Genomic DNA, 16718 nt, shown 5'->3' on the forward strand with positions numbered 1-16718 from the left:
TGCACTATTACCAGAGAAACGCTTCCTGAGGAAGCTTTGTCATTGCTCAAAGCAGCTGCATTTCCAAGCAGTAAAGCCATTTTTGGTTACTCCTCGCATAGTCTATTGAGAGTTCTGTGAGCAGCTTTGTTCCTTCACAAGAAAGTCACTGTAGTCAATTCCTCTAGGCTGTGCAACCAAGCCAGGCAGGTTTGCAAACAGGACGGTAAAGTGCTAGAAATATTTTGAATTGCCTGTCCATGGGGCTGCTCAGGCAAGTTTCTTCTAAGCAGCACTAACCTTGACATCCAATTGAAGAACTGATCTAGCAGAAAAACATCTGGGCAATCAGATCCCCCACTGTTTATTATGCTGCTAGAGCATCAACAGCGCCAGCACAGAGTGGCCAGAAACACATGGCTGTCAGGGCAGGAGAGAACAGGAATGCACTTTCAAGGAGCAGCTGCAAATAAGGTCTGCTTAAGAGTACTTACCAGACCTCAGCCTAAGGTACTAACAAACAAATCTGGGGGGGTTGTTTGTTTGGCTTTACTAGTATGCCTAAAATAACAACTGTTGGTACTATTGGGTAAGATTCTGCCTATAGAGGGCAGAAACAGTATTTGATTACATGATGAATACAGAAAAAAAAAAGTTTTAAGACGCATACAAGCTAGGCATAGTAATTATAACATGGTTAACACAGTACAATAGAAAGAGTAGCCAGTTAGGTCAGCCTGTGTTACCCTGAAATTGTAGTTAAATGTAAGCCATGAAACAGCACAACTTCATTTAAAATACCTTTTTATAAAAAAACTTTTTGAGAATTAAAGTACAGCAGTAACAGCACCTTCAGCATGAATTTTTCTATATTGTTTAATCTAATAGAAAATACTTCACACAAACCATTCCTTTTGAACTATCCCCGTATTTCTGATTCCTCCATAGCTAGCCTCAGGAAGAAAGGGGAAAATTTTGCTTTCCCTAAAAAGTCTGCTTTGTTCCTAAGCTCTCCTACCTGTCATGTGAATAAGCATCTCAAACAGATCAGGTCTGTGAGAAGAGCAACCAGCTGCCAAGGTCTATTGAGACTGCAGGGCAGTGTTACCAAGAGTATTTATGCATTTTCTGTGAACAAAGCCAGCAACCACTTGAATGAGAGAAGGGAGGGGATGGTTGAGTGGTGGCCCAACTGACATGAGATATATGAAGTTTAGGTTTGGCATAGAAAGGCTAAAGGCCCTTCGGATCTTAGGGAGCCATAAGCAGAAAAACCTCTTTTGGCCTCTGTTCTGCTCTATGTCCTAAAATATCTTCTATTTACATTTTTTTCAGAAATGGGAACTCCTGCTACTGTCTCTGGTTGTATTCAGACCAGTGTTGTTGAGACAAAGGGGAAACAGGACTACAAAGAACAGGGCTTGGTGTGCATGCAGTTCTGTTTGTTTGATATATCTAAAAATTGTTTTCGAGATTACACATTAAATACTTTTAAAAGTTTATTAAACACACAAAACACACATCCTGTTCAAAATCAAAAGATATGTGTTTTTTCCCTGCCACAAAAAAAAAAAAAAAAAAGTGGAAGATATAAGTTGTATTTCAATTACCATTATATATCCATTGTTTGCAAGGAATTGGAAAACTGGATCCCATACAACCCAGGTGACAGAACTAGGGAAAAACTCTCCTTAGAGCTGCAGACAGCTCTGACAGAACCAGGTTCATCTAACAGCAGGTTGGTACGTTACTCCAGAATGAGGTTCTGCCACTTTCTCTTGTATAGGAATAGTAAACAGTATGTGCCACGCTCTGGCTTTTCAGATCCATGCAGGTCTGATGAAAATGAAGACCAATTCCAAGAACATCCCTCACCTCTAGATTCTTATTTGCATTACACAGAAGCTCTGCTATGTAATAGTCATCCCTCTGTGAAGAATGACACATTTATTTCCACATCTGGTCCTGCCAGGGGCCAAGAAACTGTGATGGTTGGGAGGCCACTCTGGGGAGAAAGAAAGAAAACAAACAGAATAACAAGGAAAACCAGGGTGAAAAATTTTATTTCAGAGACATCATTCATCCATTTGTTTATCTTAGGTATTTCTAAAGTGCCATAGTATCACCATAGTATCTAAGCACCAACAGCACAACAGGAATTTACAGTATTCTACAGAGCTCCCTCAACTGGCAGCAGGATCTGGGCACCAGCTGGTGACTGTGGATTTGGAATGGAGTGTGCTAGGGATCGTCTGCTGGTCTGCTGCAATTATAGTAGCTAATTACCTTTTTTTTTTTTTTTTTTTTTTTTTTTTTTTCCAGTAGACTCCCATTACGATGGAGGAGACGGCTGTTAGAGAAGCCAGTGAGCTAGCTGCTGTGAAAATAAACCTACCGGTTCTTGACCTTATGCAGATGCCATACCTCTGTCCTCCGAATTTGGCCTGTGAGTTTGTGCTGCCCACAAAGCAATTAAATTCCTGGAAGAAGAAGATACTCTCTAACATTTGCAATAACGAAGAAAGGGTGCTGCCCAGATTCTCCTCTCAAACTAGAGGTTCACAAACAGTAAAGGGCAGACCAGCGGGAGAAAGTGAATTATTTCTGCCAAGTGACACTGAACAGGGAAAACTAGCAGTGGCTGTGGAGTGGAACTCCAGAAATGTGCTTACACTGGTGAGCAATCCAATCCTAGCCACTAAGATTACTGTACCAGCTATGTGCTGTGAACCCTAAGGTCACTTTGATTTGACAGGCAGTTTTAAGTAAGTTAATAAAGATCTCATAAATAAATGTTTATCAACCCTTTTAATTTATAACACTGTTAGGTACACACAGCACTTCACAAAGTGTGTACAGGGAGAATAAATGCTGTAAGGACTGCTGCGAAGGCATAGTTGAGGGGCAGTTGGCTTCTCAAACCACTGTCTTGATGCAAGGGTTTCCTTCTGAGTTGAGCTCAGCTATGTGCAGACTCAGGTTTGATTTCATAGATCTGCTACGGTGATTCCATTCAGATTCCCAACAGAAAAGTCGCGTCCACAGGATGCCATTCCCTGGCAAAGGGGACTTCTCAGCCAGACAGATATTTGTAGGGCTGTAGATTTCTTTTACAAAAATTAAACTGGAATGAGACAAGTTCATACAAATTGATCAGTTCTACAGCTAGACCGCAGAATGACCTTTGAATTCAGTTTAAAATGAGCCTACCAACTAAGAACTGTAGTATCCTTTCTGAAAATCTGCTAGCAAATAAAAATCTTGAAACTTCTGGAACCAACTAAATGACCATTAGTCACTTTTCACTTTCCAGAAGTCACTTTCCAAAAGCAGAACAAAAATCAGGAAGTCATTGGTTTGAAGCACTTCATTAAAAAAAAAAAAAAAGTGCATTTGCAAATGAAGTCTTTGGGTTCCTGTGTAAACAAAGCCCACTCCATTTCAGAAAGCTCCTCCTACTTCCCTGAGCGGCTGCACACAAAAGACATAAAGGTGCCTTGTTACTCTACCAGCTGCAAACAATTTCATGCTCTTCCTACAGTTTCTTTATTTTAAAATGTAGCGAAACATCATTTTATCAGCAGATGAGTGTCAAGAAGTGTCCTGGGGTTTGCAAAGGATCCCTGTGAACCTTGGGCTACTTTGCAGAGTAGCAGGTTCTGGAGAGAAAGCCATTCACAAGCATCCCTAACCAACAGTTGCTCAGATCTATGGATCTCCTTCATTTCCTTCGTTTCTTCCGCACCACAGCCCCAGTCTTCTCACTGGCTTCAGTCTGCATTCCTTTTTCCACAGATATACCGAAGCCACAGAGCCAGCTGCAGGACTAGTAAGATATATGACAAAACCAGAAATCTTTCCTAAGCTCTAGCAGTATCAGTAAGACAGTCTAAAAATAAACCATGTAAAGTGTTGCACTGCAATTCCTTGTAGTTAGAACCATGACGGGGGAACATCCTACAGCTGCCACTGATATGTACCTGTGTAAAGTGAGGGGGTGAGCACTAATCTGAATGACATGTATAAGCCATTCTTTGCAACCATAAGGGCCACACGTTTTTATATAAATAAAAGAACACTATTGCATATCTTTTACACAAACACACAAAGTAATCAGTGTAAAACTGAATGTCCTGATATGAAAATTCAGATGTTTTGGTACAAAACCTATTTCTCACCACTTCTTATTGAGAAATGCTAGTAAATACAGTATGCTCAGTGTTTTGAGAAGTACTGATATGGTGTAGTGTCATACAGTTGGCCATTTTGACCACTGCCAACGTGTGTACATGTGTGAATGCTCACGTGTGAAGATACTTGATATAAAAGCTAGTTCATACATATATGAATATATACATAAAGATGTTATTCATATGCACACACACTGGTCAAAATGGGACATGAGAAATACTTGAAGGGAATCAGGTCATTCTCAGGTTGTTCTGTCCCATTTTACAGCACAGCTTACACCAACCCACTTGAACCAAACATGTGAATCCGAATTCTGCAGAACAAAAAGGGTACCGGTACAAACTCACAGGTGACCTCCATACACCTGTCAAGTTGTGTACCAAAGTCTTAGCAGCAGCAAGTACAATTCTGACTTTTTTTAAAGCTTCCAGGTCTGATAGTTTTCCACATCAGTTACCTACCAGTTTTGAGATTCCAGAATAAGCCGTGTCCCTACCATCCCAGCAGCATTTGCAGTAAACATTCACAGGCATGCCTTCCTTCTCCAGGTATGTCTACACATTCTATACAGGTCACAACATTTCAGCTGTGTGTGGAACAAAGCTCCTTAAGCAGACACTCAAGGACCTTACCTCCCACCTTATTTCCCCTGACATGACCATGTATACATACATTGCATGATCAAGCAGCTTTTCCTCACATGACCTGAGCACATCCTCCCTTCAGGTTCCCAGATAGTTTTTACTGGGAGGTGGAAGAACACATTTGCACTTTGGCTGCCTGATGGGTGGAATCCAACTCTAGCACCGGGGAAGGAGGATGACAGGGCTTTGGGATGCAAAACCACCCATCACAACCACTGCTCAATCTCTGTCCATGCCTGAGGTGCTTTGGGAGAAGGAGGTGACTGAAAAGGGCAACCCAGTCCAAAAGCATTATTCCGGCCAGCTGCCTACAATTCAGAGGCCTTCTTGTAGTCACATGAGGCCCTTGTCTTCCCCCTTGTCCCTTAGGCACATTTGGGACAGGCCTGGATTAGGAGTTGCATCTGGGATCATCCCCAGACCACACCAAGTGATGCTGCCTACCACACGTGCACCCGCTGGTGGGAGACTAAGTAGGAGTTGCGACTAAAGCTCTTCCCGCAGTGGGAGCACTTAAAAGGTTTTTCCCCAGTGTGGGTACGACGGTGCCGGATGAGGGTAGAGTTGTCACTGAAGCAGGTCCCACACTCGGCACACTTGTAGGGCTTCTCCCCAGTGTGGGTGCGACGGTGCTGGACAAGGTGCGAACGCTGGCTGAAACTCTTCCCACAGTCAGGACACAAATAAGGCTTCTCACCCGTGTGGACACGACGGTGGATGACCAGCTTAGAGCTCTCACTGAAACACTTGTTGCAGTCAGTACACTTGTAGGGCTTCTCGCCTGTGTGGAGCCGCTGGTGGGCAATGAGGTTGGAACTGTCACTGAAGCGCTTCCCACACTGGGAGCACTTGTAGGGTTTTTCTCCTGTGTGAAAGTTGGCATGGCGGAGCAGGCCTGAGTTTTGGTAGAAGTTCCTCCCACACTTGGCACACACATAAGGCCGCTCGCCAGTGTGGTTGCGCTGGTGCTGCACCAGGTGGGTGCTCTGGCTGAAGCTCTTCCCACAGTCCTTGCATTGGTACGGCCGCTCGCCTGTGTGGACGCGCTGGTGCTGGATGAGGTGTGAGCGGCGGCTGAAGCTCTTCCCGCAGTCAGCACACACATATGGCTTCTCCCCGGTGTGGATCCTCTGGTGGCGGATCAGGTCTGAGCTACGGTTGAAGCTCTGCCCGCACTCGATGCAGATGTATGGTTTCTCTCCCATGAATGCTCTCTGGTGCACCACAGTCTCCTTACGCTTTCGGAAGCCGCAGCGTGGACTCTTCTCCGGCCTCGTCTCTGCAGAGAGGAGGTCTGGCCTCGGACAGGCTATCTCCTGGTGGCAGCCCGCAGGGGAAGCTTCCCTCATGAAAAAGTCCGAAACGGCCCCACAGGGTTCGGCTGCCTCCGGACCATCCTGGTGGAGGTTCTCCTCATTCTCACTCATGCTCCCATCACCTGCGGGGCCAGAAGCAGACATCAGACACGCAGCTGACCCCCTCCGCTGCCCAGCCCACACCTTTAACCCCCTCCCGCGCCCCCCCTTCCCCATCCACCTTCCCGGCTCCATCCGTCCCCCGGAGCCGGGGGCTTCTCCCAGTGTCGGGCAGCAGCGGGCTCGGGGCCGTGCGGGGCGAGGAGGGGAGCGCACAGCCGGGGCCCAGCCGCCGCGGGGAAGCCGAGCCCGGTCCCCGGCCGCCCGCCGTCCCCTCCTCCCCCCGCCCGGGGCCCGCCCGCATCCCCGCCCGCCCCGCCGCCACTTCCTGCGGCTCCCGGCAGGCGGCCGCCCGGCCTCGCCGCCCCGGGCCCGGCCGCACCCGCAGCGGCCCCGCCGCGCTCCTCACCGCGGCTCCGGCTGCGGGAGGGCCCCGGGGGCCGCTGCCCGGCCCGGCCTGGCCCGGCCTGGCCCGGCCCGGCCCGCACGGCGGCGACAACCCCTTCTTCGCTCCCTGCCTCCGTCCGCAGCGGGGCGTTCCCCGTTTTTCGTTTTGCTTTCACATAATGTTTCCCAGCATGTCTTTGTATCTGTTTCCTCCTGCACGTTTCTCTGTTCCCAGATATTCCTGACGTGTTCCTATACTGTTCATAGATGAGGAATGGGGGCTGTTTTGATTAAAGGAAACTTGGAGCACATGGGAAGTGAGCAGAAATATAAAATAATCACAATAGGTGATTTCATGGATTTTCATGAATCTTTCCTGCAGTTGAGGCACATCATCTGGAAGGATTGAGTGAACCAAAATGACAAGGCATGCCTGGTTTTGGCTCTGGATGCGAGAATTTGCAGAACCCAAACTGATGCTTGCCTCTGTATGCTCAAATACCTACATGAATATTCACGAAAAAATTACTATGACTGATAAATTATTTGCCTTAAATGCTGGCATATTCCACAGCTACTCAAAGCAGAAAAAACCAACGATTTTTCTGTGCTTTCGTGCCCTTAAACAAGCTTATCAGAGTTTTTCCTTCCGTTGTGATACAGTGGGAATACAATTCTGTTGTCCCTACCATGCTTGCTGAATTGTTTTCTGATTTATTCCCAGTCACTTTTAAACACCTCTTTTTAGTAGTTGTTATGCAGATCCAATACTCAAATTTTGTCTCATTGAGGTAATCATCTTCTGATTAGCGACTGGAAGGGAGAAATTAAGGTGTGTAAATATGAAAATGTGTTTGCACGAGATGGAAGAAGGATCAGTGAGGTATGTACCTGCACAATGCCAGGTAAAGTCAGCTGTAGGAGGGAAAAGATATTGCTTAAGACTTTTCACAGTGGCTGCGAGGGAACACAGCTTAAAATTCTGAAAAAAATATAGTTTAAGGGGGAAGTAGTAAAATGTGGTAGCAATTGTGTTCAGTCTGTCCTCCACACATTGGAAATCTGGTTCTTGAGATGCCTCCCTGGAAAATAATCATAAACAGGGAAAATAGAACCTGTGATCCTGTGATCCAATTGCCAGTAAGCAGCTCTAGAACTCTAGAAATACAGCACGGGGGGGGGGGGGGGGGGGGGGGGGAGAAGGGGGGAGGTTATATGCATATTTACATGCCAATGTAAAAGCCGATACTAATTCTAAGGTAGAAGGACATCAACATTACAAAAGGTGAAGGCAAAAAGGAATAGGGTCTACAGTTGCTTGGGAATGTTTTTGTTGCTCAGAAATGTGCTTGCAGTGGCATGGCTGAAGGAAATGGAAATGAAGCCAGTCGTTCACCTGGTGAGGAAAAGCTGGGAACATGGCCAGGGAGGCATTATTAAAAGCTTTGAAACATAACACTCACAGAGATCACCATCATCAGAATAATAGCAATAAAGGGCTGGAGAATGACAGCAGGATAGTTTGCTGTGAATAATTTATAGTAGTTTAATTCATACTAAAATAATTTACAGTAATGTTTTAATCGTAATTTAATTCACCAAGTGAGCAAATTTGAATTAAGTAAGTGATATTAATCCTACCATACGTTTTAAGCATTTTCTTCCCTACCGTAAGGATGCATTCTGATTGTTTGGTGACCATTAAGAAATATAAGACTAAGAGTAACCTTTTCACCAAATACTTTTTTTTGTTGTTGTTAATGAGACTACACTACATATTGCAAATGATTGTATAAGTTAACATGCATTTATTAATTTAATACACGAGTTTTCAGTGTCATTATTCTGTCAAATATTGAATCAAACTTTCTATTTATTCATTAATACCTTTGCTTATTCCAGACTTGATAAGATGTCTGTGGAATTGGAATTTCTGTGCAGATTACTCTGCCTTTTTAAAAATAATTTGTAGTGTCAAGTGTAGTGATTTGCCATGGTTCTCAGTATACGATTCATCACAGGGATTTGGCCATCAGCTGTGGCTGTCTAGGTCTCACAGTTGGAAGGATACTGGTCTTCAAGCCAGTTTCCCTTTTTTCATTTGCATTAGTGATGTTGATGGCAGGTTTCCTTCTGTCCACTGATGTGCACTTGTCTGTATGGGAAGGCAAATTTTGGATCTGTTGCTACAAAAGACACACTAGCTGAGAAACCTCTATCCACCTTGTGATATTAGTCCATTAAATCTGTTAAACAAACTCAAGTGTTGGACACAGAATTTGTACCTCACACAGAGGAATAGGAACACTTGATCCTTACCTATAAGGTGGAATGAAAAATGTATAATTTTATGGTCAGTGTTATATATGGAGTGGTAATTTGTGTCGAGAAAAATGGTTGATATTAATAAAGAAGGGGGAGATTTGGGAGTGTGGCCCTGTGGGTTGGAAAGCCCCATGGTTGAGATAACATTAGACTCTTAACGATGAGGCCATCAGGAATATAAAAGAGTCTAGAGGGAACAAAGAAGGGTGATTCAGGAGACTCCATGCAGTCTCCAGTTTCTTGTTCTCCAGCCACTAAGGCATGGATGTTTCTGGGTGTTTGCTGTTGTTGTTACATTCAAAGTTGTTTGACCAATTAAGTTGTTTTGAAAAGAACTGCTGTGGAGAGAAGGGAGCCTGCCCTCATGAAGATAGGTTCAGCCAAACTCAGCAAACTGCTCAGAGAAGCTGTACTGAAAGTCGCTGGAAACAGGTGCACTGGAGCTGGAGAGAAGCTTGAGCTGAGAGAAGCGGACCTGTGCACACAACTGCCTCTCGCTGGTAAGCAGTTGCGCATTATGGGGAATCATACGTCCTTAGGAACAAAGACTGTCCTGGTAACCTTACAGCTTATTCTCCTTATTAACAATAGGACAGTTTATGAGCCTGAAATATGGGACCAAACTGAGGTCAAGGTGTGGGACTCTGCAACGAAAAATGACAAGGTTGCAGTGGGATTGCTCCTGTGAGAAACACTCCGTAGCCAATAACTTAGGCTCAGTCGAGGATCTCAGTGAAGTAGTAATTTATTCGCGATAGCAATGGCGGGCACCCCACAAGCAGGAGAGAGCGCATCTACTAGTTCCAAAACACAGTTTATATACCTTTTGATGGCAGGACCCTCCCCTGTTTCCCCACTGAGTGGGTAATCCAGGTTCACAATCTATCTGATGCTTCACAAACAATGCATGGCCTTCAGTTGCCGGCCTGTTAAATTTCAAATTTCTTTTGACATTTTTACTGCTTGAAGTGGTAATGTTTCTTCACTTATCTGACTTGACTTGACACCGTGATTTTCACCTAATTGTCCTAAGGAGTCTGGTTGTCTGCATTTTACAAGGTCGCCTGCTAAGCTTTCTTATCACTGTAAGCATATCTCAGTACCACATTCCCTCCTTCTAAACAATGTAACTCTGCAAAAACAACATTTCTATTCCCACAATTCCCGCCTTTTCTTTTTTTATAAACTGTTGATTTTTGCAAAACCTTTCTCTAAGGTGTAATTTGGTAGATTTCTTCTTCTTCTTTGCTTTCTTTGCTTTCCATCTCCTCATTATCACCTTATCTGAGTGAGATGGTAGCTCCATGGTCATTTGTTTCAATAGTGCGGTTTCAGTTAACCACTGTACTAGTCCTCTTACACAGGGGATAATGCAGCAACCAATGGCTGTCAAAACTCCTACAACTATGATCAAGGATGTAAATATGCCTACTTTTTCTGCCAATTCACTGGCAAGGGTGGTAAGCCCTTGCAATGCTCTAGTTACTGAGCCATCTGGGACAGTATTGTTGGGTGTAAAAGTGCAGCAATGGTTGCTCAGTATCATACACACACCTCCTTCCTCCGCGAGCATCATATCTAATGATACCCTGTTTTCCCAAGCCATTTTGCTGGTGGCATCTAGTTGTTCAGCAATTCCTCTTATTGCATCCCTGGTATATTTGATGAATCTCTGCTGATTATAATAGATATAATTAATCCAATCCACATTTTTATTGATTGTTACCCACCAGAACAGTGACTCAAACCCTGCAGCAATTTGATTTCTGGCTTTATGTTCATCCGGAACTCCTCTAGGTACCCCAATAGAATCTATGTATACTCTATCATCAAATGATATTCCTAAGCCTCTTTTACTTCTTCTGGGTATTTGTGATGTTTCTCTTTCAAATGCCAGGGTGAAGGGTATAGCTAATTGAACAAGTGCACAAGTGCCTTCCCAATTAGATGGTAGGGTGGACCGTAAGATCTTCCCTCCACAATACCACCAGAGATCTGCCTTGGGGATCTCTAGTCTTGAGCAGTTTCCCATCAAGTCCTTGGTAGCACAAGGCAAATTCTCCCAGATGCCAGGTAGCACTCACACCCTGCCGTGAGAGGCAAGCTGTATGGTTACCTATAGCTGTAGAGAATGCAGGGGGAACCGCGATATTGTTATCATGCAAGGAACAGCAAAGAGAGACTTACAGGCCTCATTTCCCCAGGCAGTCTTTTCTTGGTACAATGCAATCATACATCGCATCCCTTGGGAGTCTTTGGTCCACCCCCATGGGAAGGGCACTATCTGGGCAATCGGTCATCCCAAGGCACAAGCATAGCAGTAGCTATGGTTAAGACTCTGGATGGTATATTTGACCCATTCTATCCAGGCATTCACATCCCCATACCCTGTTTGAATCTCAGATGTTTGAACTGCCACATTTCAGAGGGCCTCCTGTTTTCTCTCCTGTTTTCTCCTTGAGTTTCTTCCTTTCTCTGATGGCAATAGAGGATTGTTTCCATACAGCTATTCTCAATTTGGCTGTTGGGTCTCTCCCAGTTGTCATTGGGCATTTAAATCTCCACAAGCTAACACCTCACAAACATCAAACATGACAGATTGTGGTACATAACCCTCTGTCACAGTCACCCATATTTTGATGGGGTATCCCGTTTTTGCTATTATCTGGTCATGCCTTTTCCAAGTTGCCAATTGACCGAGGCCTTCTCTGAGGCCTAGAATCACTAAAAACAATTCAATCAAGTAATCAATTTTTCCCTGTCATTATTTTTAAACCTTAGGTTTCCAAATAATTATTGATACAAAAAATAAGATGTACACTACTACTATAACAACCCCCCCTTGGGACCACTGCAATTCGCTATAGGTCCATCCTTTCTCTCAATCACAAGTCACAGTCATTAGTTACCCATGAAAATAAAAGGTTAGTTTACAATTGTAAGCTCTTATCCTGCTCAGAGTCCACTATGAGATTTTTCTCTTCAATTTCAACTTCCAACAAGTCTTTTGTAGGAACAGCTTCCCAGGTACTAGCGTTGATGGATGCCTTCACTCGACTATAGTGAGTCCAACCTTTTTCCACAGTTCTTACGGCTGTTTCAGTGGTTAGTAATTGTCCTTCCCATTCAGGCCGGAGTTGAGCCGACAACCCACAGGTCCTGAGAGATGACAAAGAAGAGGACAACCCCAGAATACAGTTCTTAAGAAAACTCTCTTGTTTTGAATTGTGGTATCTCATCCCTTCTTCCCAGATATGGCAATCTGAACAGCATCTCATATGGTGAAATTCCTATATCCTTTCTTGGTGCTGTTTGAATGTTTGAACCTGTAGGAGTAAGCATTTTACCCAAGGAAGTGGGGTTTCTAACACTAATTTAGTTAATTGCTTCTTTAATGTCTGGTTCATTCGCTCCACCTTCCCAGAAGAGGAGGGGTGCTAGGGGCTGTGAAAATCGCACTCAATCTCTAAGGCCTGCTTTAACACTTGCAGTAAAGCTTTACACCCATCCAGTTAAGTGGTCAATTAGGACAAACAAGTAACTCAGTAAAGTCTACCTGTATACTTTGGAAAGGTCAAATCCCTGGCTCCCGTCCTCTTCTAGATGGGTTACAGAAGACCTTTTTATTTACCTTTTGACATATGGTACATCCTCTGCATATGTGCTTAGCTAAAGTGTATATTCCTACACAGACATACTTTCTTAGCACAACATCACACATCGCTTGCACCTCCCAATGACTCTTTTGATGTAAAACAGTTAATATTTGCCTCATTATCACTTTATTCAGCATTTCTCTCCCATCAGGGAGTATCCATTTTCCTTCAGACTTCATGGCTCCTGATTCCTTAAAAAAAATCTTTCTTTTAAAACTTTTTAGTTCTTTCTTAATTTTCAACAATTCCCTGAATTCTCTCTGCATTTATTCTTTGTTTTCCTTCAGACATTAGATGCCTTAAATACCTGACTTCTCTTTCTCCATATTGTAATTTATTTTTCAATACTCCCAAGCCCTGCTTTCCCAGAAAGTTGAATAGCTTGTTAGTAGCTTTCTTTACAACTCTTTTCTCCTGTCCTGACAATAGAAAATGATCCACATATTTGTTAACATTAATACCTCCTTTGGAGGTTGTAATTGCTCCAAAATCTTTTTTAGAACTTACCCAAATAGATAGGTGGCCCTGTAAACCCCTGAGGTAAAATTGTCCACCTATATTGTTGCTTCCGCCCCCATTTCAGGGTCTTTCCAGTCAGAGGTGAATATACATGTATGTTTGCTCTCAGGGCCAGAGAGCACTCCATTAATAACACTGTTATTCCAGTCTAACAATTTACTATTTGAATGCCCAATTTAATCATCAAATCCCTTCCCAACAAGTTAGTCCCTGCCTTGGGTACATACAATAATTACCCAGTGATCATTTTATCCCCTAGTCTCAGCTTGGTATCCCCCAAAAGTGGCACTGTTATCCCAGCCCCTTCTACCCCCATCACTTTTTAGGGTTTCATTAGTTAATTTAATCCCTGATACTTTACAAGTCAGTAATGACCTAGCTGTTCCCCAGTGTATTGGGTTTGATGGCAAGGTTCGGGGGCTGTGAGTGGGGGGACGGGGGAAACTGCAGTGGCAGCCCCTGTGAGAAAAACCCAGAAGCCTTCCCGAGGCAGATAAAGGACAATTTCATCTGGCCCCAAAGGGGCCCACTGCTGCCCAGAGCCAAGCCATAAGCACCACAGTCTGTGCCTCTGTGAGAGCACATCCACAAAAGCAAACAAACAAAGAAACAAACAAAAACCTGCTGCTCAACAGCAGTTGGGAGAGCGAGAACATCCCCCCCCCCCCCCCCCCCCCCACCCCCCGCAGACACCAAAGTCAGTGCAGAAGGAGGGGGAGGAGGCGCTCCAGGCGCTGGAGCCAAAGCCCCCCCAGCGGCCTCTGGAGAGGCCCCTGGTGGAGCAGGCTGTTCCCCCCCACCGTCCCCCCTCCCTGATGCTTGGGAAACTGACCAAACACCACAGCAAATATGCAAATATACCAAAACTTCTAGACTGTTACTTAGATAATGCCTACATCCCCTTTCCCTGCTCATTCAACTTCAAACAGCTCTGTCAACTGCTACATACCACAACTTTAACACCTTCAGTAGACTCTTTTTTTTTTTTTTTTTTTTTTTTTTTTTTTTTAAAACACTTCTTTCTATCTTTCTTTCTACAGCCTGTACTTTCACCAAAGTCTCAGTCAAGGGCCAACTTAATTCCATACCTTTCTCCCTCCAGGATGCTAAAACAACATATCAGTATACCACATTTCATCCCATTTTCCTTCTTTCCTCCTTCTTCCACTCCAGATATTCCTATTCAAAGTGGCCAGCCTGGCCACACGTAAAACATCTTATCAAAGCCTATCCCTGCTAGGACTCAGGCCACAACACAGGCAGCCTTCTTTGCCTGCCATTCCTTCATCTCTCTTCCTCTCCTTTCCATCCTGGCCCTGACTCCTCCTGAAGATTTTCTTCCTCTTTCTCCAACTCTCTGCCTCACTACCCACTGCACTGTCAATACCATTAGTTTCGCTCTCTGCTTTTCCTTCTCATCTCCCCTCTGGACACACACCTTCAGTGCCTCCTGCAAGAGGGTCCCCCAGTGACTGTTCACTGCATCCCCCCACCTTCTGAAGCATTTTCTGCATATCTTGCCAGGCTTTAATCACACAATGAACTTTCAAGAGCCCTTGGGATACTGGGTCCTTGAGACTCATCCCCGAGTACTTTCTCATTCTGACCCCAAGTCTCTCATATGATTTTTGTGTTGCACACTATTATTATTCCAGCCAGGATTGGCAAGTGGGTATTTCTGCCCTGCTAGTATTACCCCTGGTCCTGGAGGATGAGCTCTTTCCCATTCTTGTATAGCAGCTCTCCTGATCATTCCCATTTCTTTCCCTGTAAACAACATACTTATAGACATAATTCCCTCCCCCAAGAGTATAAGTCACATCGTAGGAACTGGTCTAATTGCTCAGCTAGGCTCTTGGGGTCCTTGAATAAAGACTTCCTCTCCTTCTTAAAAGTCCTAACCTCTCTGCTGGTAAGGAGGGGGGTGGGGGGTAGTTCTCCTAAGAGGATACACAGTTAGTGTTAGTACTGTTAGTATCAGGGAAGGCAAAATTCTCAATATACCTTCTACCTTGCTCTAATTCTTGCCAGAGCCTAGAGTACGATCCTTCTTTAGGGACACTGTTAATTACAGTCCCTGTCTCCCTTCCTGGAGTGACTGCTGCTGCCACGGGTACGATATTAGGATTATAGGGAGCATAACTTGGCTCCTTCTCAGAAAAAGGAATCTTATTGTTTACACATAAATTTAAAGCCTGAATTTTCATCAGACCTGTATTTTGTCCAAAATACTGCTGTTTCCTTAATTGGTTCTTTTGTCCAGACTGATACACAATATTTAACCTTTTTTTAATTATTTTTCTTTTACAATCCCTCTAATTTTCGGATTATGTTTCCAATTTCTTATCATTCTTCAGGAAGAACTATTAGTAGGCACTCCCCCAGGGATATCTCCCTGTCCCCTGGAACTCATATTTCCCATTTTTCCTAGCCCTCACCAGTATGTTGCTACAGAAATTTCCCTTCTGCAGTGTACCACACACTAACGTTCTGAAAAATGGGGGTGTACCGCCAAGCACTTCCCCGTGCAAGGATTACCGTACACCAAATTTCCCTGGTGTAGTGCCAGCACTTCCCCGTGCAAGGGCTTACCATACACCAGATTTCCCGAGACTCTTCACAGAGTCTCACCCGACCACCAAGGCAATACTTAATATTTCTTACCTTGGTCTGTGCACAGAGTTACCAGATCAATTCTTAAAAACCCGGAGTGCCTACCTTCTTCCTTTCCCCACTACTTCACGGATCCTGCCTCTTTAACCAGTCTCGGGCCCTCTGTCAGCTTTCTGCAGAACCGCCACAGGATGCACAGGACCGCTGAAATCAGTGGGGCATGCCTTCCTGCTGCTGCGGCGGTGGAGCTCCCCAGTAGGTGACTGGATCCCGGACGAGCCCCCAAATTGTGAGAAACACTCCATAGCCAATAACTTAGGCTCAGTCGAGGATCTCAGTGAAGTAGTAATTTATTCGCGATAGCAATGGTGGGCACCCCACAAGCAGGAGAGAGCGCATCTACTAGTTCCAAAACACAGTTTATATACCTTTTGATGGCAGGACCCTCCCCTGTTTCCCCACTGAGTGGGTAATCCAGGTTCACAATCTATCTGATGCTTCACAAACAATGCATGGCCTTCAGTTGCTGGCCTGTTAAATTTCAAATTTCTTTTGACATTTTTACTGCTTGAAGTGGTAATGTTTCTTCACTTATCTGACTTGACTTGACACCGTGATTTTCACCTAATTGTCCTAAGGAGTCTGGTTGTCTGCATTTTACAAGGTCGCCTGCTAAGCTTTCTTATCACTGTAAGCATATCTCAGTACCACATTCCCTCCTTCTAAACAATGTAACTCTGCAAAAACAGCATTTATATTCCCACACTCGGCACCTGGCGAGCAATCTCTGCGGCCTTAAAGAGCCATGTGAGACCACAGTCAGAAACGTGGTTTGCCAGATAGTGAGGGAGCTGCAGGCTCCTTTACTGATCCGACTGCTACACCATTACCCGCTGCTGCTAGAGCTATCGAAGGCTTTTGCTGTTACGCCCCCTGTTGACCTGGACGTGCCTTTTGACCCAGGTCTATTGGCCTTGAAAAGGAGATGG

General features: G+C 44.5%; 1 protein-coding gene and 1 long non-coding RNA gene across 3 annotated transcripts; both read right to left on the reverse strand.

Moving 5' to 3' along the window:
- Positions 1-2023: 2023 nt before the first annotated feature.
- Positions 2024-6896, reverse strand: LOC137841569 (zinc finger protein 436-like). Of its 2 annotated transcripts, none has more exons than XM_068654595.1 (2): positions 6639-6896; positions 2024-6252 (listed from the first exon to the last, which is right to left on the reverse strand). In XM_068654595.1, exon 2 carries the CDS (start codon positions 6239-6241, stop codon positions 5255-5257), a length of 987 nt encoding a protein of 328 aa, XP_068510696.1. In that variant the 5' UTR covers positions 6242-6252; positions 6639-6896; the 3' UTR covers positions 2024-5254. The 2 variants fall into 2 exon arrangements, with proteins under 2 accessions (XP_068510696.1, XP_068510687.1); XM_068654586.1 differs by lacking the exon at positions 6639-6896 and adding an exon at positions 6351-6537.
- A 1505-nt stretch (positions 6897-8401) lies between these two features.
- On the reverse strand, positions 8402-16470 carry LOC137841600 (uncharacterized). Its single transcript, XR_011088673.1, has 2 exons — positions 15781-16470; positions 8402-12100 (listed from the first exon to the last, which is right to left on the reverse strand). It is a non-coding gene; the product is annotated as an uncharacterized lncRNA (long non-coding RNA).
- Between the last annotated feature and the right edge of the window lie 248 nt (positions 16471-16718).

This window comes from Anas acuta, chromosome 1 (genome assembly GCF_963932015.1).
Source record: "Anas acuta chromosome 1, bAnaAcu1.1, whole genome shotgun sequence".
NCBI classification, from domain to species: Eukaryota; Metazoa; Chordata; class Aves; order Anseriformes; family Anatidae; genus Anas; species Anas acuta.

Excerpts from the sequence above, each read along its gene's own strand:
- LOC137841569 (XM_068654595.1), bottom strand. The coding sequence starts at position 6,241 with ATGAGTGAGAATGAGGAGAACCTCCACCAGGATGGTCCGGAGGCAGCC.